Raw genomic sequence first — 24,362 nt, 5'->3', positions numbered from 1 at the left:
TAATTCGGTCAGGCAGAGTCAGCATGGATTTATGAAGGGGAAGTCATGTTTGACAAATTTGCTGGAATTCTTTGAGGATGTAACGGACAGGGTGGATAAAGGGGAACCAGTGAATGTGGTATATTTGGACTTCCAGAAGGCATTTAACAAGGTGTCACATAAAATGTTACTGCACAAGATAAAAGTTCACGGGGTTGGGGGTAATATATTAGCATGGATAGAGGATTGGCTAACTAACAGAGCACAGAGAGTCGGGATAAATGGTTCATTTTCAGGTTGGCAATCAGTAATTAGTGGGGTGCCGCAGGGATCAGTGCTGGGACCCCAACTATTTACAATCTATATTAACGACTTGGAAGAAGGGACCGAGTGTAACGTAGCCAAGTTTGCTGATGATACAAAGATGGGAGGAAAAGCAATGAGTGAGGAGGACACAAAAAATCTGCAAAAGGACATCGACAGGCTAAGTGAGTGGGCAAAAATTTGGCAGATGGACTATAATGTTGGAAAGTGTGAGGTCATGCACTTTGGCAGAAAAAAATCAAAGAGCAAGTTATTATTTAAATGGAGAAAAATTGCAAAATGCTACAGTACAGCGGGATCTGGGGGTACTTGTGCATGAAACACAAAAGGTTAGTATGCAGGTACAGCAAGTGATCAGGAAGGCCAATGGAATCTTGGCCTTTATTGCAAAGGGGATGGAGTATAAAAGCAGGGAAGTCTTGCTACAGATATACAGGGTATTGGTGAGGCCACACCTGGAATACTGCGTGCAGTTTTGGTTTCCATATTTAAGGAAGGATATACTTGCTTTGGAGGCAGTTCAGAGAAGGTTCACTCGGTTGCTTCCGGAGATGAGGGGGTTGACTTTTGAGGAAAGTTTGAGTAGGTTGGGCCTCTACTCATTAGAATTCAGAAGAATGAGAGGTGATCTTATCGAAACATATAGGATTATGAGGGGGCTTGACAAGGTGGATGTTTCCACTGATGGGGGCGACTAGAACTAGGGGGCATGATATTAGAATAAGGGGCCGCCCATTTAAAACTGAGATGAGGAGGAATTTCTTCTCTCAGAGGGTTGTAAATCTGTGGAATTCGCTGCCTCAGAGAGCTGTGGAGGCTGGGACATTGAATAAATTTAAGACCGAAATAGACAGTTTCTTAACCGATAAGGGAATAAGTGAATAAGGGGTTATGGGGAGCGGGCGGGGAAGTGGAGCTGAGTCCATGATCAGATCAGCCACGATTGTATTGAATGGCAGAGCAGGCTCGAGGGACTGTATGGCCTACTCCTGCTCCTATTTCTTATGTTCTTATGTTCTTATGTAAGTGAATGCTGATCGAGTTATGCTGATAGAGTTAGATGAGGAAAGACGGGAGGAGGCTCGAGTGGAGCATATGTTGATGGGGTGAGATGAAGATGCCTTTTGGGTTAAACCATGGCTCTCTCGGGTGGATGTAAAAGATCCCACGGCACTATTTCAAAGAAGAGCAGGGGAGTTATCTCCAGTGTCTTGGCCAATATTTATCCCTCAATCAACATCACAAAAACAGATTGTCAGGTCATTATCAGATTGCTCTTGTGGGAGCTTGTTTACGCAAATCGGTTACCGCGTTTCCTACATTACAACAGTGAGTACACTTCAAAAAATGTACTTCGTGCTTGTAAAGCACTTTGGGACATCCTGAGGTTGTGAAAGGTGCAATAGAAATGCAATTCTGTCTTTTTTTCCCTTTTACATGAATCACAAGGGCCTGAGGAAAACACACCACGTGGACTGGAACATCAAACATGACAACCATTCAGTTATGACAGGAAAGGCAACAAACTGCACCAAACGGAGCTGAGGCCAAATGGCTTTTATGGTGTCCAATTGCACCACACACTGGAGTCACTCCTGACTGCAGCAGTTTGAGTGCTGCCCCGAGTGGCTGATGAACTCACTCTGTGGTCGTGGCAACACTTGCGTATTGCTCAGTGCTGTCAGCATGCAGATTTTGACATTTTGCCCATCCTTTGCATTACTAATTCACAGGTCTAACTGAGCACAGGGCCAAACGCTCCAATTGAATATTGGGAAGACCAAAGCCATTGTTCCCTAGCCACTGACTCCATCCCTCTCCCCAACTCCTGTCTGAGGCTGAACCAGACTGTTCGCAACCTGGGTGTCATATTGACCCTGAAGTGAACTTTCGACCACAGATCCACAGCATAACTAAGACCGCCTATTTCCACCTCCGTAACATCGCCCGTCTCCACCTTTACCTCAGCTCATCCGTTGCTGAAACCCTCATCAATGCCTTTGTTACCTCTAGACTTGACTATTCCAACGCACTCCTGGCTGGCCTCCCACTTTCTACCCTACGTAAACTAGAGGTGATCCAAACCTCGGCAGCCCATGTCCTAGCTCGCACCAAGTCCCGCTCACCCATCACCCCCTGTGCTCACTGCCCGTGACCTAACTCGCACCAAGTCCTGCTCACCCATCACCCTCTGTGCTCACTGCCCCATGTCCTAACTCGCACCGAGTCCCGCTCACCCATCACCCCCTGTGCTCGCTGCCCTGTGTCCTAACTCGCACCGAGTCCCACTCACCCATCACCCCCTGTGCTCGCTGCCCTGTGTCCTAACTCGCACCAAGTCCCGCTCACCCATCACCCCCTGTGCTCGCTGCCCTGTGTCCTAACTCGCACCAAGTCCCGCTCGCCCATCACCCCCTTTGCTCACTGCCCCGTGTCCTAACTCGCACCAAGTCCCGCTCACCCATCACCCCCTTTGCTCACTGCCTCGTGTCCTAACTCGCACCGAGACCCACTCACCCATCACCCCCTTTACTCACTGCCTCGTGTCCTAACTCGCACCAAGTCCTCTTCACCCATCACCCCTGTGCTCGCTGCCCTGTGTCCTAACTCGCACCGAGTCCCGCTCACCCATCACCCCTGTGCTCGCTGCCTCGTGTCCTAACTCGCACCAAGTCCTCTTCACCCATCACCCCTGTGCTCGCTGCCCTGTGTCCTAACTCGCACCGAGTCCCACTCACCCATCACCCCTGTGCTCGCTGCCCTGTGTCCTAACTCGCACCAAGTCCCGCTCACCCATCACCCCCTTTGCTCACTGCCTCATGTCCTAACTCGCACCGAGTCCCGTTCACCCATCACCCCTGTGCTCGCTGCCCTGTGTCCTAACTCGCACCGAGTCCCACTCACCCATCACCCCTGTGCTCGCTGCCCTGTGTCCTAACTCGCACCAAGTCCCGCTCACCCATCACCCCCTTTGCTCACTCCCCGGTGTCCTAACTCGCACCAAGTCCCGCTCGCCCATCACCCCCTTTGCTCACTGCCCCGTGTCCTAACTCGCACCGAGTCCCACTCACCCATCACCCCTGTGCTCGCTGCCCTGTGTCCTAACTCGCACCAAGTCCCGCTCACCCATCACCCCCTTTGCTCACTGCCTCGTGTCCTAACTCGCACCGAGTCCCGTTCACCCATCACCCCTGTGCTCGCTGCCCTGTGTCCTAACTCGCACCGAGTCCCGTTCACCCATCACCCCTGTGCTCGCTGCCCTGTGTCCTAACTTGCACCAAGTCCCGCTCACCCATCACCCCTGTGCTCGCTGCCCTGTGTCCTAACTTGCACCAAGTCCCGTTCACCCATCATCCCCTGTGCTCACTGTCGGCTTCCGGTTTCGCAACACCTTGATTCTCATCCTTATTTTCAAATCCCTCCATGGTCTCGCCCCTCCCTATCTCTGTAATCTCCTCCAGCCCCACAAACCCCGAGATGTCTGCGCTCCTCTAATTCTGCCCTCCTGAACAGCCCTGATTATAATCGCTCAACCGCTGGTGGCCGTGCCTTCTGTTGCCTGGGCCCCAAGCTCTGGAATTCCCTCCCTAAACCTCTCCGCCTCTCTTTCCTCCTTCAAGACGCTCCTTAAAACCTATCTCTTTGACCAAGCTTTTGGTCACCCGCGCTAATTTCTACTTACGCAGCTCGGTGTCAAATTTGTATCGCATAACACTCCTGTGAAGCGCCTTGGGACGCTTCACTACGTTAAAGGTGCTATATAAATACAAGTTGTTGTTGTTGTTATCCAAGCAGAGAGATTACCTGCGGACTGACCTTTGACACAGTCTCAACAATCGGGCTGTGTTTTGGAGGGCTTCATTCTATTGGTAGGTTTCAACGCAAGGGGAAAACTGGGAGCTCGAGCGAAACCAGGAAGGAGATCTTACGGTTTTGATATGGCTTTGCTCACCAGGTCTACTTCGCCAATCAAGGTAAACCACAGAGGATAAAATAATGTCTTCTGACCTGGATGATTGTGTAATCAGCTGTTACAAACTCTGTCCATTGAAGAGGTACATGTTGTGAATTAGATGAGAATGAGTTGTTTTTGCTGGGTATTTTGCATTTGCCCGAAGCAGAGTTATGCAACAGAAAATGTGGCACGCTTGCAAACTGGGCACTCCTTTTTCCCGCCACCTTGGAAGTTAGTGTTCGACACAAGGGTGGAAGGATTGGGGAAGAGAGTTCGAGGAGAAAGAAAGACTTGCATTTATATAGCGCCTTTTACGACCACCGGACGTCTCAAAGCACTTTACAGCCAATGAAGTACTTTTGGAGTACAAGCACTGTTGTAATGTAGGAAACGCAGCAGCCAACTTGCGCTCAGCAAGCTCCCACAAACAGCAATGTGATAATGACCAGATCATCTGTTTTTTTTTATTATGTTGACTGAGGGATAAATATTGTCCAGAACACCAGGGATAACTTCCCTGCTCTTCTTTGAAATAGTGCCATGGGATCTTTTACGTCCACTTGAGAGGGCAGACGGAGCCTCGGTTTAATGTCTCAGCTGAAAGACGGCACCTCTGACAGTGCAGCACTCCCTCGGAGTGTTCAAGTTCCTGGAGTGGGACTTGAACCCACAACCTTCTAACGTAACTGAGAGGCGAGTATGCTACCCACTGAGCCACGGCTGACACAGGAGGCTGTAAGCTGTGGAGAAAAGGAGTCATTACTGTTATGTCTGTAATGCACTTATGAATGACTCCACGAGGCAATGTGTTGTACTCAAACTGTAGTGACCTTGGTCCTTTATTCGTAACTCCAGAGTGAGGCAGCCTTTTATACTAGGCCTTGCACACCTATGCAGGTGACCCTCAGGTCTCCCACCGCAGTGCCCTCTCTTGGACAGTCTCTGCCACAGGGGCAGGAAATCCCGGACTCCACAAGTTGCACCCTCTAGTGGTGCCAACATAGTATATACACAGTGTAAACCTTATTGATAGTACTTCAGGTAACAAGTCTCCATCTTATGCAGTGACTACACAGAGAGTATATCTATAGTCTGCATATATAACACTTACCCTCCAGGGTGATCCTGGGGAAGCTGGGGTATTTGGCCATGCGGAGAAAGGTGCACTAGTGAAGAACGTGGATGAGCCAGATTTTGCGATGAATGATGAGACCATTGGTGTGCCGGGTGCTCTCAACATCTGTGGCCCTCAGGCTTTAAGAGGCAACGCTGGGAACTGTAGCAGTGGCTGGCAGGGGAGGGAGACAGTGCATGACTTGGTCGGGACAAGGATATCAAAGGGAGCCTTTCAACAAGTCAACAGCAACAGTGCTGCAGTGATGGGTCGAGGGCCAGAGGAGAGGGAGTTGGGAGATTGAAAGCGAGTTGGTGCGGGAAGCAGAGAGCAGAGAGCAAGAGTCACGGGTCGGAGGCAGCCAGAGAGATGTGGGCAGTAAGGGGGGGACGAGAAAGTGGGAAAAGATAGCCGAATCAGGAATTGAGATCTTGGAGGTGACAATGCCATGTGAGGTAGCAAAGTCAAGCAGATGCTCATGGGTGTCGGTAAGGGTGTCTATATGGAGGATGAGGTTGAGTGAGGAGAAAAGGGCCAAAAAGTCCGAGACGAGGGAGCTGGGGCATTTGGATGTAGGTTTAAAATCACCAAGTAGGAGAGACACTCAGTTTAGAGCCTCATGGAGGCGAGAAGCAGCCATTTTGTACACATGAAGAATCTCACAAACAGCAATGCAGAGAACAATCAGTAAATCTGCTTTCCATGATGTTTGTCGAGGGAATACTTTTGAGCAGAACTTCCTGCTCTTTGACATTTATCTGAACCACCACATTGCCCAAACCGAAACTCTCACCCAAACGTCAGCATCACACTCCCCCAGTACTCTACTGCAGTGTCAGCGGAGATAAAGTGCTCAAATCCCTGGCATGGAATTTGAATCAATAAACCTCTGACACTGAGCCAAGATGACACTTAATATTCAGCAGCAAGAAATAAACTGAAGGAAATCACCTGGGGGTGGGGGGAGGGCAGTTGAAATCTCTCTGCTATTTTTAGCGTACTGCTTAACATGCTCATGCCAACGTCAAGTATTTTAACAAAATTGCTAACTGAAGGGATGCAAAATTCACAAGAACGCCGCCCCCCTCCCCCGCCCCCCCCACCCAGTGTTTGGGCTCATTCGAAAGGAAATTTAATTTGGGACTATCTACCGAAAAGTTTGGAACCCTAAAGTGCTTATGGAAGAAACTACGAACTTTAATAGAATTTTGGATTTTAAAAGACAAACTCAAGGCTGTGGGTGGACCTATGGAACTAACAGGAGACAGTCTAATTAAGTGAAGTTACCTGGGTGTGAGGACTAAGTTAACCAGTCTGGAGGGATGAGTATTCGAAAATCCTTCCCCCACAAGAGACATTAACATCACAAAATCACCCAGAGGTAGCTACCCATCAACATGGGTCTGGACAACCATTTCAGCATATACATCACAAAGAGGCCCAATCCAGACAGTATGCGAAAGACGAAGCACAAAAGGACATTGCAATTACCAAACTAATATTCCGATCAGGAAACAGTTTTCGACATCAACTCACCCAAAACATATCAACTTTTAACGAGCCCGACAAAATATAACAAAGAAGAGCCAAGCCCGCCAATATTATACAAAGGATTTTGAACAGATTTGGCGGCAAGATTAGAACCACTGAAATCGTATAACTGGCCCCCTGTTTTCAACAGGTGGTTGCTAGGTAGCTACAAGGCTGCTACTACCTCAGATGCTATACTACACCAGGTGCTACACTGCGAGTATGTCATCACAAGGAGAGAAACCAACGCGACAGTTGTAAACTAACTTCTCCAGCCTCGAAGTCCTGAAGTCCTGAAGGAAGGAAGAACATCACCATCGCGGCAGCAACCGACCACAGTCAACGTGGTATCAAGGGAAAAACAACCGCGATCTACCGTTAACTGTCAAAAGGATTGGTAAGCATAGTCCCTGCCTGCCCTGGAGTCTAACCTAGCTAGAATTAGGTATATGGGAGGTGGGAGGTATAATTTACTGTAACCCCTTTTGACTGTGTAGTGCATGGTTCTTTATTAGAGTGATTTTAAGTTTGACCTTGTACCTTTCCTTGTATTATCCTATATTAGAGTGATTGTAAGTTTGGCCTTGTATTTGCTTACTAGAGTAATAAGCTTGTATTTCCTTGACTGTAATAAAAACAAAGTTCTTTTGCATCAAACCAGTGTCCTTTGCACTTTTGTCACAGCCCCCAAATAAATCCAGAGTACAGAACCCAAGGGAGTGGGAGCGATTCGAACGGCTCAAGTTGGTCAGAAGGGAACCTGACCCCCTCATAGAGACCACAACCCCCTTACAAAATGGCGACTGTGAAGGCAGGACTCTGGTACACGGGGTGTGATGTGGAGAGTGCTGGTTTGGGGCAGAGAACCAAGATGGAAGAGAGGATTTCCTCCTATGTGTATAAGGTCAATGTAACTAAAGAATGGGTGCTTAGTCTATTGCGCGTTGAGCGTCCAGCTGACGCTGCAGCCCAGTGGACAGCAAGCAAAGATCACAAGGAAGCAGTAGAGAAGGCAATCTGGTTGGTCTGTCTACAGCGACAGGTCCAACTCCTAGACAGAATGAATGAAACATTACAGGCAGAGTTATGGGAATGTGCAGAGAGCTACCAGGAAAGGGTTATGTCAGAAGAAAGATTATCAGGAGAACCCCGTAAGCTAAAACAGGAAAGGACCCAAATAATGGAAAGGTTTAAAAACAGTCAGGACTATTTTCAATGTCAGGTTACCGAGGCCAAAAGTAATGAAAAGTCACTGAGGGAGGAAAGCACTCGCCTCACCCTGCAGGTAAAAGAGCTCCAAGGGAGATTAAAAGATGTGCAAGTAGTGTATAAAGTAGCTAGCACTAATGGGGTTTGAATCGGGAGACCACGGTCCCTGCCAGCACAAATTAAGAGTTTAAACCTTGCTCTGTCCAAGGCAAAAGGCATGGTATGCCTAATAAGCCCGGGTACACCCCAGGTAAATCTGGAGGAGAAGGAGGAAACTACCGGGCCACTACCTGTGGCACCGGTGACTACACCGGTTCAGCAGCAGGAGGGGCAAATCAGTTGCGGGGCGGACAGGGATAGTGAACCACCACCACCTGTAGCACCGAGCTTCAGCTCGGCTTGGCCACAGGGAGGTGAGGGAGGCGAGCCAGGACAGGGAGAGCCAGAACCAGGGCCAATGTGCCCGGTCCGGCAACAGAAGTTTGGTCCGCCCACCCTTGGTGGGGGCCAAGGGCCCCTGGAAAGTCAGTTTGTGGTCCCCCACACTCCCCACCAGCTTAGGGCTATGATAAGCCACCTGGGAAAGCTAACTCCAAAGGGAGACCCCCTCGGTTCACTTTGTGGAAGTGGAACAGGCCGGGGATATTAATGAGTGCGATGATGCAGAAATGGCAAAGATGTTTCTCCTATCCCTAGACAGCAAGCTGTACCAGTCCCTCTCTACTGAGAGTAAAAGAGGACAGAAAATACTTGCTGCCGTCCACAAGGACATTTTAGAAGCTATGGGCTGCAATGACGGGAGTCCCTTCTCTAGAGTAGAGAAAACGGTGCAGCTCACAGGAAAAACCCCACAGGCTTTCGCAGACCAACTGTGGCCGGTGTACAAAAGCGCCTGTAGTGGGGACATAGATAGAGATCACTTAAACCCCGACGAGTTAGCACACTGGCTCCGAAGCCTAGTAACTAGCAGTTTACCCAGAATAAGAACTAAGGCTGAGGCCTGGTTCGACCCCAGAGATCCCAAGCCACCGAACAGGGAGTGCTTCGGCAACTGACCCTAGCTTACAGAAACGGCAGAGGGACAGAAGAGCACCCACAAAAGGGAAGGGTTCACGAAATCTGACCTAACCAAGACAAGAGGGAATGGTGCCACGAGGGGGGCAACCCCTCTGATACAAAACATACCTGCTTCGGGTGCGGAAAGAGTGGGCACTGGAGAAAGGATTGTAAAAATCTATGGAAGAATAGCGCAGGAAAGAATTCTCCAGCCCCTGCCCAAAAGACCGAGACAGATAAGCCAGTCCCTCCCCACTCGTTTGAGACCTTTTTAACTGCGCTCCGAGCCCTGTTAGATGGCCCAGGGAAGGTAGCCACCGTCACCGGTACCGAAATCCCATCTGCCCCCTCCCAACCAAAACCGTGACTAGTACAGGCGCAGCCTGTCCACCTGTGTGCCCTCGACTATGATGTGTGGGGGAGACCGACCGTACAGATGGAGGAGGAAAAGGTGAAAGGGACTTACCTGCTGGACACCGGTGCCTCAAGCACCCTTGTCTATGCAGCTAACCCCGCTGCCTCACCTCTGTCTAACGGGGTCCCCTACAGCTTGGTGGGTTTCACGGGCACTGAACAGACTGGCTCATTCTCCGTTCCGCTCTCCATTCACTTAGCTACACTCCACATTAAGTAGACTTGTGTCCTGATGAAGTGGGAGCAGGAAGGGGGAGGGATCCTGGGGGCTGACTTCATCCTAGGTCACGGGATCCTGGTGGATTTAAGAAACCACTGTCTTTGGGGGTCAGTCTGTACGGGACAGGAGAGTGAGGTGATGATTATCCCGGGAAAACAGGGAAAAGGGACGGTGTGCACCATGAAACCAAAGGAGGGTTACGACCTTGAATCACTGGTCAGTAACACCCCTGTAGAATATCAAGAATATGTGAGGAAAAATCTTGCAGCTTTTGCCACTCACAAACACGACTGTGGGAGAATAAATGGGGTCGAGGTTAGCATAGATGGGGACCCCATGACCCGACCACAGAAACAGTACAACTTCCCCAGGGAGGCGGAGGCAGACATGGAAACAGCCTTGGGTTCTCTAGCTAAACAGGGGTATTGAGACCAATAGCTACCCATGTGAACTCTCCATTGTGTCCGGTTAAGAAACCGGACAACTCTTGGAGAGCCACGGTGGACTATCGAGTATTCAACCGTAACATCCCGCCTGTGAACCCACTGTTGCTGCTGTCGCCGACCTCATTGGAAGTATCCCAGCCTCCGCGACTATCTTCACGGTGCTGGATATTTCCAACGGGTTCTGGTCCATACCTTTAAGAAGGGAAGATCAGTACAAGTTTGCTTTTACCTTTAAAGGGCAGTAATATCCTTGGAACTGTCTCCCTCAGGGCTTCCACAACAGACCCAGTATTTTACATCAGTGTATGGCCAACTGTTTAAAGAGCTTCACCAGACCCCAGCAGTTGGTACAGTATGTAGATGACCTGCTCCTGTTCACCGATGAGGGAGAGCAGCATGGCCCACTGCTGGCTGAACTGCTGGAGCTGCTGAAAGAAGAAGGATTTAAAGTAAACCCCAAGAAGGCTCAGATCAGCCTGAAGGAAGTAAAATTCCTGGGACTGGCTGTGCGCGCTGGGAAAGAGCCATTGACAAAGCTGGAAGGGAAGCAGTGCAGAAGTTACCCGCCCCCAACACAGTAACAGGAGTAAGATCTTTTCTAGGGATAACCGAGTACTGCAGAGATTTCATTGAGGATTATGCAGCCACCGCAGCCCCTCTGCTCTGACTCCTACACAAGGGAGTGGAGTGGGAATGGGACAAAGGTTGCGAGGCAGCATTTATCCAACTCAAGAAAATCCTGCAGACTGCGCCAGCTCTAGGGGCCATCGATGGGGGTAAAGAGTTTTTCCTGGAGGTAGCAGCCAGTGGGGACAACCTGAGCGCAGGACTGCTCCAAGAGCGGCATGGCCAGCTGAGACCAGTGGTCTACTCCTCCAGGATACTCACGGACGTGGAGAAGGGATACTCCAACTGGGAGCGGCACCTCCTAGCCACTCACTGGGCTGTGAAAAGATCACTGATCTTCACAGGGGGGTCGCCTATCACACTCCTTACCCACCATACGCCCACCCAAATGCTCCTGGACAGGGGAATTAAGGATGGGACAGTGAGCAGCGACCGCACTGCTCGCTGGACCCTGCTCCTGTCCCAAATGGACCTAAGGGTAAAGGGTCTCTGCGAGCCAAGACTCGCAGCCAACATGATTTATCCAGGGACAGCCCACCGGTGTTCTGTAGAAGGGGTATGGGAAATTAACATAGGCTTTCAGGCTGGTTTACACCCCACAGGCCGAGAGATCTATGTGGACGGTTCAAGCACGGTATCTGCGGGTGAACGACTCACAGGCTGCAGAGTTTATGACCCCGAGGCAGGCATTGCCCTGGCGATTAAACTCCCCAGTACTATGAGCGCCCAGCACGCTGCACTGTCTGCGGTGGTGTACATAGTCACACACCCCGAAGAATTCCCTACTCCATACACGATTTGCTCGGACAGTATGTTCACATGCAATTCATGTACGGAGTACCTGGCTATCTGGTCCCGCTGCTGATACACATCCGTAGACGGGAGACCCCTGGTGATTAAGCCCCTACTGGAAAAGATCATGAAAGCCGTAGGGGAGGAAGGGAATATCTACATACACAAGGTGAAGGCACATTCCACCACAGAACCCCGTAGCGAGGGAAACCAGCAGGCTGACATGTTGGCCAAGCAGGGGGCTCGCACAGGCAAGCTCTGGGATCCGTACAACTCAGGACCCATTGCAGCAGTCAGGGGCAGGATAGGGACGGCAGGGAAGGCAGGGATAGCTTTGTCCCCGGACCTAAAAATGGTTCAGACCCAGGACCCTGTCCTCAAAACTGTCCTGAACACGCTAGCTAAAGGGGAAAGGCTAGACGGCCCGTACGGCACCGCAGCAATTGCCATTAAAGAAGGCATGCTGTTCAGGGGGAGCAATGGGTAGTACCGCAACAACACCGGAGAGATTCCTCCAGCTGGCCCACGAGGGCCCAGGAGCAGGACACCCCAGACCTGAGACCACTCGGCAACGAGTGGAACAGGCAGGGTGGTGGCCAGGACTCAGGGAAGACGTCCGCGAGTTCTGTGCTAGCTGTCTGGTGTGTGCGGCCAACAACCCCGACCCCCAGAAAAGAAAGGTGTCTATGGGACATATCAGGAGGGTAGAGGGACCCTGGCAGTCGATTCAAATCGATTACATCAGGCCCCTACCCACTGCCCAGGAAGGCTACAAGTACTGCCTAGTATTGGTGGATGTATTCACCAAATGGGTGGAAGCCTTCCCATGCCGAACAGCCACTGCCCTGGGAACAGCCAGGATCCTGGTCAAAGAAGTGTTTTCTCGATGGGGACTATCACAATACATGGAGTCCGACCAAGGGAGTCACTTCACCGGGCAGGTGATGCAGGAGACCCTTAAGGCACTCGGCATCAAAGGGAAATGGCATGTCGCCCACAACCCGCAGTCATCCGGGCCTGTGGAGCGTTTAAACCGCACCATCAAAGAAAGGCTGCGCAAAGAGACAGGGGACTCATCCAAAGGGTGGGTAGAGGTCCTACCACTGGTCCTCATGGGGATCAGGGCCAGCCAGTCAAAGAGCACGGGGTACTCCCCGTACGAGCTCATGACCGGCAGGGCCATGCGAACCCCCACCCATGTGTTAGCCCCGGTACTCACGGAAGGTCAGCTGAGGGAAGCGAACCGGGACAGCTTTGTCAGGAATCTGTTTGAACACCTTAAACAGTGGCAGGCTGCTAACAACATGGGAAAACAGCATCGGAGCAACCAACTGCTGCTGGAGCCCCGCAAACACCACGTGTTATGGTGAGGAACTATGCTAGAGTAGGGTCTTTGAGGCACTGTATATGGGACCGTACCACATTGTCGACAAGGCAAGCAATAAAACTGCCCCGCCGAACAAAGTGGTTCTACATAAATCAGTGCAAACTTTTTAACCCAGGGGCAGCAGCAAAACGTAAGGGACAGCCAAAAACTGTAAACCGCACTAAAGACCGGGACCCCCAGCCAACAGCCCTGACTGTGGAAATCCCACAGGGGACGTGACAGACCCACAGACTGCACCTAGAGGGGCGGTGGACTGTGTTACTGGGGGAGCTGTCCCCACAATCATTTGGGACTCGGATACACCCCCAGCAGCCGGAGCCTTAAGAAGGACTCCCCGCACACCACGGCCAAAGGTACCGTGGTCACCAGCGTCCAATTTGAATGGTTCAGCCCCGGGAAAGGGACCAGCCGCAAAAGGGCACCTAAGGTCAGAGGCCAGCCCGCGAGCAGGGACACCCAGCCGGTAGCCTCGGGAAACAAGGGACCCCCAGAAGAGATAGCGATGGAACAGCCACCAAGTGAGAGTCCCCAGCCCGTAGCCCTCGACCAGGCAGAACCCCCAGGGGAAGAAACGAACCAGGCAGCCACCCCCAAAGGAGCGGTGTGCTGCAGCACCGGAGGGGATGTTCCCCCGATAATGTGGGACTCAAACCCACGTTCGGTCAGGGTACTTAGGGTTAGGTGGTGCAGACCGATCTATCACCTACCTCGCTGGACACCCAGCGGGAGAAGAAGAAAGAGAGAAAGCAGGAATTAACCTGGCCACCCGGAGACGGGTGGCAGATGTACCTAGTGCAATATGGATTTAAGAATGTTTAGTAATAAGTCAGAGTAGTGTAAGATTTATCTGTGTAATGATAAGTACATATGTATTAGTTAACTGGGGTAAGGAAAAGAATCTACCCGTGCAGCTGTTAAAAGAAGCATAGGCCGGGTAATCCCCGGGAGTAAGAAGAATCTACCGGTATGGCTATTAAGCAAGCACCGGTGAGATAACAAGCAGAACGACTGTGAGATAAAAGTTAAAAGTAATCAGTCCACAAGGAACTGAATAAGACAGCCAGTCAATTAGACACTATGAGCCCAATTTGGAACTCGGTCACCTTTGTCAAGCCAGAGAGCTTTCTCAGGGCTGGACAATCTGTTTTATGTGCCCCTACAGGAAAGAGACAGTATGAGAAGGATCCTGTTCCTGCTTGCCCTGATAAGGATCAACAGCGGCGACCGAGGAGACGTGGAAGAATCCCTCATTTACGGGTGTTCAGGAGGGAGAGCACCGATCGTAACCGCCGGGGGTGGCCCCCGAGACGTGGAAGAACTCGCCGTTTACGTCCACGAGGGAAGATGGCCAGGGTGACTGGGATCTAACTCTACCCGCTACTCCAGCCAGGAAGGTTTTACCTATGGGGAGGCCTCACTTCCCTGCCCCCGGATCATCGCTGCCCGAGTCAGTGTCGCAGAGGGAAAGCGTGTGTGTTTGACTTGCAAAGGGAACATTCCCCTGGGAAGATGGTAGTGGCTCAGAAAACTGAGCAAGGACGCATGGGACCAGGAATCGGACGGGGAAAGACTCGGTAATGATACGTACTGCACCATCGCGGGGACACAGGGAGGAGTAACAGTATGTTGGGACAAATGGTGGGAATCCGAACAAGGAATTTATGTTTGCATGTGGGGATCAGAGAGTATTTGTCCCGCAGGCATATCGATCACCTTCGCCAGGCAATGGCAAGATGAAGGGGAAGGGATGGGGTGGGATTCTAGCCTACACGGGTGCACGGTCCCACACTCCCCACTCCCAATTAACGCCACCGAACTAGGAGCACACATTAAGAGACCCCTGCCCACAACCCCTCCAATACGCACAGTAATAGAAAGGTGTCCTACCTCCACCAAGGGACCAGGGAACGGATTAGTATTGGTACTGACCGAAAAGGTGTTATACCAGGGGGTACATTATGCAGTAGCTTCAGTAATATGTATCCTTACCAAGGTACACCTGCCTGCATGGTGTCTGAAGGAAACAGAGCTGCTATACCAGGCCCTACTTAGAGACATGTTCAAGACATTTTATGAGTTATACTTTGGAAATGTAGACAAAGCAAACCTATACACCCTAAATGCTAGGGACACCATGGGCTCAGGGAGACCTAGAAGGGGAATCATAAACAACGTTTTCACTACCTACAATACAGCATCTTCTGTAATAAATAGCCTAGATGACATAGAGCTGCAAACACAGATAAGCAGTTTAAAGACCCAATTGAGAAAAACCCTGAAACAGGAGAACACAGTAGTAGGTTCAGAACTACAATAAGACTAGGCTATGACTGTCCATTTAAAAGAAATAGTGGCTGAGCTGGAAAAACATGCACAGACAGTGAATGCACTCATACGGGAGGATAGAAACGCTTCTGACCAGGCTGCACAGAACGAGGTGTGCATACTGTATGGGGCATGGTTGTTGGGCGAGGGCCGCAACAACCTGGAGGATTTAAGACAAGGTGTAGTCCCCTTCTGGATCAGGAACAAGCACCTTGCAGCCCTCCACCCGTACAGTAATTCACTAAGCCCGTGCCAGCTCCGCCTAGCCTCTGAAGCCTACCCTGTCCCAGTAGACCATGGGAAATCTAACCACATTATGGGAATCGTACTAAGGATGCCAGTCATGGGTGGGACAGCCCGACCATCACCGGTATACCAGGTGGAGAAAATTGGAGTTATTCAGGGAGGTGCACACATTCGTTTCGCAGTGGTCCCACCCTATGTCATAAAGTGGGAGCACGCTGTAACAGGTACTGACCTCTCCGGGTGCCGGAGCCGGGGTGCACACGTAATACTGTGTCCCCAGTACTTGAGTGCCCATTCAAAGTCACAGTGTGGGTTTAAAGCTGCTGGCGCACAGCCTATTAACTGCACCATGGAAGTAATGACACAAGACCTTGTCCCTCCACAGGTAGCATACATAGGGGGTGGGACATAGTGCCCCCCACTACCAACATGGACACTTCTGGTGTCCGGTGAGTGACAGCAGTTTTTGCTTCAAACCTGAGGCATCAGTTCAAGTGGCCCAGGAACGGATTGTCCCCATTCCTGAACCCTCCACTGTCCACCTCACTGTGAAGGGAAACATTACAAACCTGCAGGATTATGTTGTACATTTTGGCTATGCAATTCCCCCTCTACCCAAACATCTTACCGCTCTGCTAAAAGCTGCAATTATCTCACAAAAACACTTCTACACTCTAGAACAGAAAACAATTGAGATAGGGAAAAAGATTCTCGAGATCACAATTCCGCCTTGGTGGGACCTTTTCAGAAATATAGAAGTCCCAATCTGGATCAGAATCGCTTCTCACACTTTAGTTATCTGTCAACTCGCGATTATTCTTTACTTATGGTGTCTCACTTGCCGAGTGAAACACAGAGGCCGTCAGGTCAGGCACCAAAGGGTGCTGTACGTTCCTTGACCGAACTTGGGAATCGCGCAGGGACGGGTGACACCATACTACCATGTTTAATTTGTGTTTGATTTTGCCTGCTGTAAACCGCAACATCGCGAGTGTTGTAAGAATGTTACTTAAATGTTTTGACTATGTACTTTTATTTTACTGAACTTAAAATGTGTTTAACTATGGACCGTTATGTTACCTGAGAATGTGTTTGACTATGTGCTTTTACTTTACTTGACTTAAAGTTGTGTTTGACTGTATACCGTTATTTTACTGTGAAAACCGAGTAAAAGAGGGACATCATACCCCCTCTATGCTATAACCAAATTGTAACGACTGTATTCGCCTGTAAATTGCATTTTCTTTTCAATGGGAGATGCAGGGTAATGTTTAGCTAGTATAAATGCAGGGAAGGTTGACTCCCGGGAGCAGGAATTTTGCTTACCTTGATTGACACTCAAGAGTGTGGAATGTCAACAGTGGGGAATGAAGGGATGCAAAATTCACAAGAACCCCCCCCCACCCAGTGTTTGGGATCATTCAAAAGGAAATTTAATTTGGGACTATCTACCAAAAGGTTTGGAACTCTAAAGTGCTTATGGAAGAAACGACGAAATTTAATAGAATTTTGGATTTTAAAAGACAAACTCAAGGCTGTGGGTGGACCTACGGAACTAACAGGAGACAGTCTAATTAAGTGAAGTTACCTGGGTGTGAGGACTAAGTTAACCAGTCTGGAGGGATGAGTATTCGAAAATCCTTCCCCCACAAGAGACATTAACATCACAAAATCACCCAGAGGTAGCTACCCATCAACATGGGTCTGGATAACCATTTCAGCATATACATCACAAAGAGGCCCAATCCAGACAGTATGCGAAAGACGAAGCACAAAAGGACATTGCAATTACCAAACTAATATTCCGATCAGGAAATAGTTTTTGAACATCAACTCAACCAAAACATATCAACTTTTAACGAGCCCGACAAAATATTACAAAGAAGAGCCAAGCCCGCCAAAATTATACAAAGGATTTTGAACAGATTTAGTGGCAAGATTAGAACCACTGAAATCGTATAACTGGCCCCCTGTTTTCAACAGGTGGTTGCTAGGTAGCTACAAGGCTGCTACTACCTCAGATGCTATACTACACCAGGTGCTACACTGCGAGTATGTCATCACGACAAGGAGAGAAACCAACGCGACAGTTGTAAACTAACTTCTCCAGCCTCGAAGTCCTGAAGTCCTGAAGGAAGGAAGAACATCACCATCGCGGCAGCGACCGACCACAGTCAACGTGGTATCAAGGGAAAAACAACCGCGATCTACCGTTAACTGTCAAAAGGATTGGTAAGCATAGTCCCTGCCTGCCCTGGAGTCTAACCTAGCTAGAATTAGGTATATGGGAGATGGGAGGTATAATTTACTGTAACCCCTTTTGAATGTGTAGTGTATGGTTCTTCATTAAAGTGATTATAAGTTTAACCTTGTATCTTTCCTTGTATTATCCTATATTAGAGTGATTGTAAGTTTGGCTTTTTATTTTCTTACTAGAGTAATAAGCTTGTATTACCTTGACTGTAATAAAAACAAAGTTCTTTTGCATCAAACCAGTGTCCTTTGCACTTTTGTCACATCCCCCAAATAAATCCAGAGTACAGAACCCAAGGGAGTGGGAGCGATTCGAACTGCTCAAGTTGGTCAGAAGGGAACCTGACCCCCTCATAGAGAACACCCCCTGACATAACTCAGAATGGGTGAACATCTGAGGAAGAGAGTGTTTGAAGACGAGGATCTCAAACCTGGCACCAAGCTCATGGTCTACAGAGCAGTGGTGATACCCGCCCTCCTATATGCTTCAGAGACATGGACTATGTGCAGCAGGTATCTCAAAGCACTGGAGAAGTACCACCAACGCTGCCTCCGCAAGATCCTGCAAATCCACTGGCTGGACAGGCGCACCAACGTCAGTGTTCTCGCTCAGGTCAGCAACCCCAGCATCGAAGCACTGACCACGCTCGACCAGCTCTGTTGGATGGGACACATCGTCCACATGCCCGACATGAGACTCCCAAAACAAGCGCTCTATGCAGAGTTTCGACACGGCAAGTGAGTCCCAGGTGGGCAGAGGAAACGCTTCAAGGACACCCTCAAAGCCTCCTTGATAAAGTGCAACATCCCCACTGACACCTGGGAATCCCTGGCCCAAGACCGCCCTAAGTGGAGGAAGAGCATCCGGGAGGGCGCTGAGCACCTCGAGTCTCTTCACCGGGAGCACGTGGAAGCCAACGCCTGTATTTATAGAAACATAGAAACATAGAAACATAGAAAATAGGTGCAGGAGCAGGCCATTCAGCCCTTCTAGCCTGCACCGCCATTCAATGAGTTCATGGCTGAACATGAAACTTCAGTACCCCCTTCCTGCTTTCTTGCCATAACCCTTGATCCCCCGAGTAGTAAGGACTTCATCTAACTCCCTTTTGAATATATTTAGTGAATTGGCCTCAACTACTTTCTGTGGTAGAGAATTCCACAGGTTCACCACTCTCTGGGTGAAGATGTTTCTCCTCATCTCGGTCCTAAATGGCTTACCCCTTATCCTCAGACTGTGACCCCTGGTTCTGGACTTCCCCAACATTGGGAACATTCTTCCTGCATCTAACCTGTCTAAACCCGTCAGAATTTTAAACGTTTCCATGAGGTCCCCTCTCATTCTTCTGAACTCCAGTGAATACAAGCCCAGTTGATCCAGTCTTTCTTGATAGGTCAGTCCCGCCATCCCGGGAATCAGTCTGGTGAATCTTCGCTGCACTCCCTCAATAGCAAGAATGTCCTTCCTCAAGTTAGGAGACCAAAACTGTACACTATACTCCAGGTGTGGCCTCACCAAGGCCCTGTACAACTGTAGCAACACCTCCCTGCCCCTGTATTCAAATCCCCTCGCTATGAAGGCCAACATGCCATTTGCTTTCTTAACCGCCTGCTGTACCTGCATGCTAACCTTCAATGACTGATGTACCATGACACCCAGGTCTCGTTGCACCTTCCCTTTTCCTAATCTGTCACCATTCAGATAATAGTCTGTCTCTCTGTTTTTACCACCAAAGTGGATAACCTCACATTTATCCACATTATACTTCATCTGCCATGCATTTGCCCACTCACCTAACCTATCTAAGTCACTCTGCAGCCTAATAGCATCCTCCTCGCAGCTCACACTGCCACCCAACTTAGTGTCATCCGCAAATTTGGAGATACTGAATTTAATCCCCTCTTCTAAATCATTAATGTACAATGTAAACAGCTGGGGCCCCAGCACAGAACCTTGCGGCACCCCACTAGTCACTGCCTGCCATTCTGAAAAGTACCCGTTTACTCCTACTCTTTGCTTCCTGTCTGACAACCAGTTCTCAATCCACGTCAGCACACTACCCCCAATCCCATGTGCTTTAACTTTGCACATTAATCTCTTGTGTGGGACCTTGTCGAAAGCCTTCTGAAAGTCCAAATATACCACATCAACTGGTTCTCCTTTGTCCACTTTACTGGAAACATCCTCAAAAAATTCCAGAAGATTTGTCAAGCATGATTTCCCTTTCACAAATCCATGCTGACTTGGACCTATCATGTCACCATTTTCCAGATGCACTGCTATGACATCCTTAATAATTGATCCATCATTTTACCCACTACTGAGGTCAGGCTGACCGGACTATAATTCCCTGTTTTCTCTCTCCCTCCTTTTTTAAAAAGTGGGGTTACATTGGCTACCCTCCACTCCATAGGAACTGATCCAGAGTCAATGGAATGTTGGAAAATGACTGTCAATGCATCCGCTATTTCCAAGGCCACCTCCTTAAGTACTCTGGGATGCAGTCCATCAGGCCCTGGGGATTTATCGGCCTTCAATCCCATCAATTTCCCCAACACAATTTCCCGACTAATAAAGATTTCCCTCAGTTCCCCTCCTTACTAGACCCTCTGACCCCTTTTATATCCGGAAGGTTGTTTGTATCCTCCTTAGTGAATACCGAACCAAAGTACTTGTTCAATTGGTCTGCCATTTCTTTGTTCCCCGTTATGACTTCCCCTGATTCTGACTGCAGGGGACCTACGTTTGTCTTTACTGACCTTTTTTTCTTTACATACCTATAGAAACTTTTGCAATCCGCCTTAATGTTCCCTGCAAGCTTCTTCTCGTACTCCATTTTCCCTGCCCTAATCAAACCCTTTGTCCTCCTCTGCTGAGTTCTAAATTTCTCCCAGTCCCCAGGTTCGCTGCTATTTCTGGCCAATTTGTATGCCACTTCCTTGGCTTTAATACTATCCCTGATTTCCCTTGATAGCCACGGTTGAGCCACCTTCCCTTTTTTATTTTTACGCCAGACAGGAATGTACAATTGTTATAATTCATCCATGCGGTCTCTAAATGTCTGCCATTGCCCATCCACAGTCAACCCCCTAAGTATCATTTGCCAATCTATCCTAGCCAATTCACGCCTCATACCTTCAAAGTTACCCTTCTTTAAGTTCTGGACCATGGTCTCTGAATTAACTGTTTCATTCTCCATCCTAATGCAGAATTCCACCATATTATGGTCACTCTTCCCCAAGGGGCCTCGCACAATGAGATTGCTAATTAATCCTCTCTCATTACACAACACCCAGTCTAAGATGGCCTCCCCCCTAGTTGGTTCCTCAACATATTGGTCTCGAAAACCATCCCTTATGCACTCCAGGAAATCCTCCTCCACCGTATTGCTTCCAGTTTGGCTAGCCCAATCTATGTGCATATTAAAGTCACCCATTATAACTGCTACGCCTTTATTGCATGCACCCTTAATTTCCTGTTTGATGCCCTCCCCAACATCCCTATTACTATTTGGAGGTCTGTACACAACTCCTACTAACGTTTTTTGCCCTTTGGTGTTCTGCAGCTCTACCCATATAGATTCCACATCATCCAAGCTAATGTCTTTCCTAACTATTGCATTAATCTCCTCCTTAACCAGCAATGCTACCCCACCTTCTTTTCCTTTTATTCTATCCTTCCTGAATGTTGAATCCCCCTGAATGTTGAGTTCCCAGCCCTGATCATCCTGGAGCCACGTCTCCGTAATCCCAATCACATCATATTTGTTAACATCTATTTGCACAATTAATTCATCCACCTTATTGCGGATACTCCTTGCATTAAGACACAAAGCCTTCAGGCTTGTTTTTTTAACACCCTTTGTCCTTTTAGAATTTTGCTGTACAGTGGCCCTTTTTGTTCTTTGCCTTGGGTTTCTCTGCCCTCCACTTTTCCTCATCTCCTTTCTGTCTTTTGCTTTTGCCTCCTTTTTGTTTCCCTCTATCTCCCTGCATTGGTTCCCATCCCCCTGCCATAGTTTAAATCCTCCCCAACAGCACTAGCAAACACTCCCCCTAGGACATTGGTTCCGGTCCTGCCCAGGTGCAGACCGTCCGGTTTGTACTGGTCCCACCTCCCCCAGAACCGGTCCCAATGCCCCAGGAATTTGAATCCCTCCCTGCTGCACCACTGCTCAAGCCACGTATTCATCTGCGCTATCCTGCGATTCCTACTCTGACTAGCACGTGGCACTGGTAGCAATCCCGAGATTACTACTTTTGAGGTCCTACTTTTTAATTTAGCTCCTAGCTCCTTAAATTTGTTTCGTAGGACCTCATCCCTTTTTTTACCTATGTCGTTGGTACCAATGTGCACCACAACAACTGGCTGTTCTCCCTCCCATTTCAGAATGTCCTGCACCCGCTCCGAGACATCCTTGACCCTTGCACCAGGGAGGCAACATACCATCCTGGAGTCTCGGTCGCGGCCGCAGAAACGCCTATCTATTCCCCTCACCATTGAATCCCCTATCACTATTGCTGTCCCACTCTTTTTCCTGCCCTCTTGTGCAGCAGAGCCAGCCATGGTGCCATGAACTTGGCTGCTGCTGCCCTCCCCTGATGAGTCATTCCCCTCAACAGTACTCAAAACTGTGTATCTGTTTTGCAGGGGGATGACCGCAGGGGACCCCTGCACTACCTTCCTTGCACTACTCTTCCTGCTGGTCTTCCATTCCCTATCTGGCTGTGGACCCTTTCCCTGCGGACTCGAGGGGCCGAATGGCCTACTACTGCTCCGAATTTCTATGTTTCTATGCACACAGTAGAAGGAGCGCACAGCAACCCAAGTACCCCACCCACCCATCCCTCCAACCACTGTCTGCCCCACCTGTGACAGAGACTGTCGGTCCTGCATTGGACTCATCAGTCACCTGAGAACAAGTGTTCGTGTAGAAGCAAGTCATCCTCGACTTCGGGGGACTGCCTAAGAAGAAGAGAAGAACAACTGTACTAAATGGAGGACAAAGCAACTTCATCCATGAGCACATTTGCTATGAATATCACACGGTGTGAATTGCACCCCACATTCTTTGTCCCAACCTCCGTTACCCTGCTCCCTGGACACGCACCTGTGTCGGCCGTGTTGGGGTTGAAGACGGTGTTGGTGTAGGTGACAAACTGGAGCTGGCGATTCAGGTTGTCCACTTCCGAGCTCGAGAGAGACAGCTGCATCTCCCCTTCACCTTCGACCTTGACCCCATCGACCTCAGCTGCCACGGCAAAGGTTCCCAAATTCGCCATTAGATTGACCTGTAAATTATAGGTTTAATTCTGTAAAGATCTACCATTCCTCACATACTTGTGTAATATATATTTATATATAGATATAGATAGCTGACCGCTCTTTGTGTGAAGAAGAACTTACTGATTTTTTTTGATGATTTATCTGGAGGAAATTGTTATGTACAAATAGAAGAAAATGGTAGAAGCAAATGTTTGCAACAAAAACTCTTCCTTTCCGGATGGGATGAATCCTAGGATGCTGAGGTAAGTAACGGTGGAAATCGCAGAGGTACTGGCCAGAATCTTCCAATCCTCCTTGGATACGGAAGTGGTGCCACAGGACTGAAGAATTACAAATGTTACACCCTTGTTCAAAAAATGGTGTAATGATAAACCCAGCAACTGCAGGCCAGTCAGTTTAACCTTGGTACTGGGGAAGCTTTTAGAAACAATAATCCGGAACAAAATTAACAGTCACTTGGACAAGTGTGGGGATTAAGTAAGGAAAGGATTTGTTAAAGGCAAATCGTGTTTGATCGAGTTTTTTGATGAGGTTATAGAGAGAGTTGATGAGGGCAATGCGATTGACGTGATGTACATGGACTTCCAAAAGGCGCTTGATAAAGTGTCACATAATAGGCTTGCGAGCAAAGCTGAAGTCCATAGAATAAAAGGGACAGTGGCAGCATGGATACAAGATAGGCTAAGTGACAGGATACAATGAGTAGTGGGAAACGTTGTTTTTCAGACTGCAGGAAGGTATATGTGGTGGTCCACAGGGGTCGGTACTAGGACCACTGCTTGTCTTGATATATATTAATGACTTGGATGTACGTGTACAGGGTACAATTTCAAAATTTTCAGATGAACAGTGAGGAGGATAGTGATAGACTTCAAGTGGAATGGGCAGACATGTGGCAGATGAAATTTAACACAGAAAAGTGTGAAGTGATGTATTTTGGTAGAAAGAATGAGGCGAGGCAATATAAACTAAAAGGTACAATCCTAAAGGGGGTGCATGAACAGATACCTGGGGGTATATGTGCACAAATCGTTGAAGGTAGCAGGGCAGGTTGAGAAAGCGGTTAAAATATCTTACGGGATCCTGGGCTTCATAAATAGAGGCATAGATTACAAAAGCAAGGAAGTTATGATGAACCTGTATAAAACGCTGGTGCAGCCTCAACTGGAGCATTATGTCCAATTCTGGGTACCGCACT

The 24,362-nt window shown here is 49.0% G+C and overlaps 1 protein-coding gene across 1 annotated transcript in view; it reads right to left on the bottom strand.

The window, feature by feature from the left end:
• LOC139240921 (beta-1,4 N-acetylgalactosaminyltransferase 1-like) overlaps positions 1 to 24,362 on the bottom strand; it is a 157,709-nt gene that overhangs the window by 46,567 nt on the left and 86,780 nt on the right. Inside the window, exon 6 of the mRNA XM_070869451.1 lies at positions 22,989 to 23,169. Coding sequence (XP_070725552.1) covers positions 22,989 to 23,169 — 181 coding nt within the window. The remainder of the gene's footprint in view (positions 1 to 22,988; positions 23,170 to 24,362) is intronic.

The sequence above is a fragment of the Pristiophorus japonicus genome, chromosome X (assembly GCF_044704955.1).
Source record: "Pristiophorus japonicus isolate sPriJap1 chromosome X, sPriJap1.hap1, whole genome shotgun sequence".
Lineage (NCBI taxonomy): Eukaryota > Metazoa > Chordata > Chondrichthyes > Pristiophoridae > Pristiophorus > Pristiophorus japonicus.
This window is presented reverse-complemented; position numbering and strand designations above follow the sequence as displayed.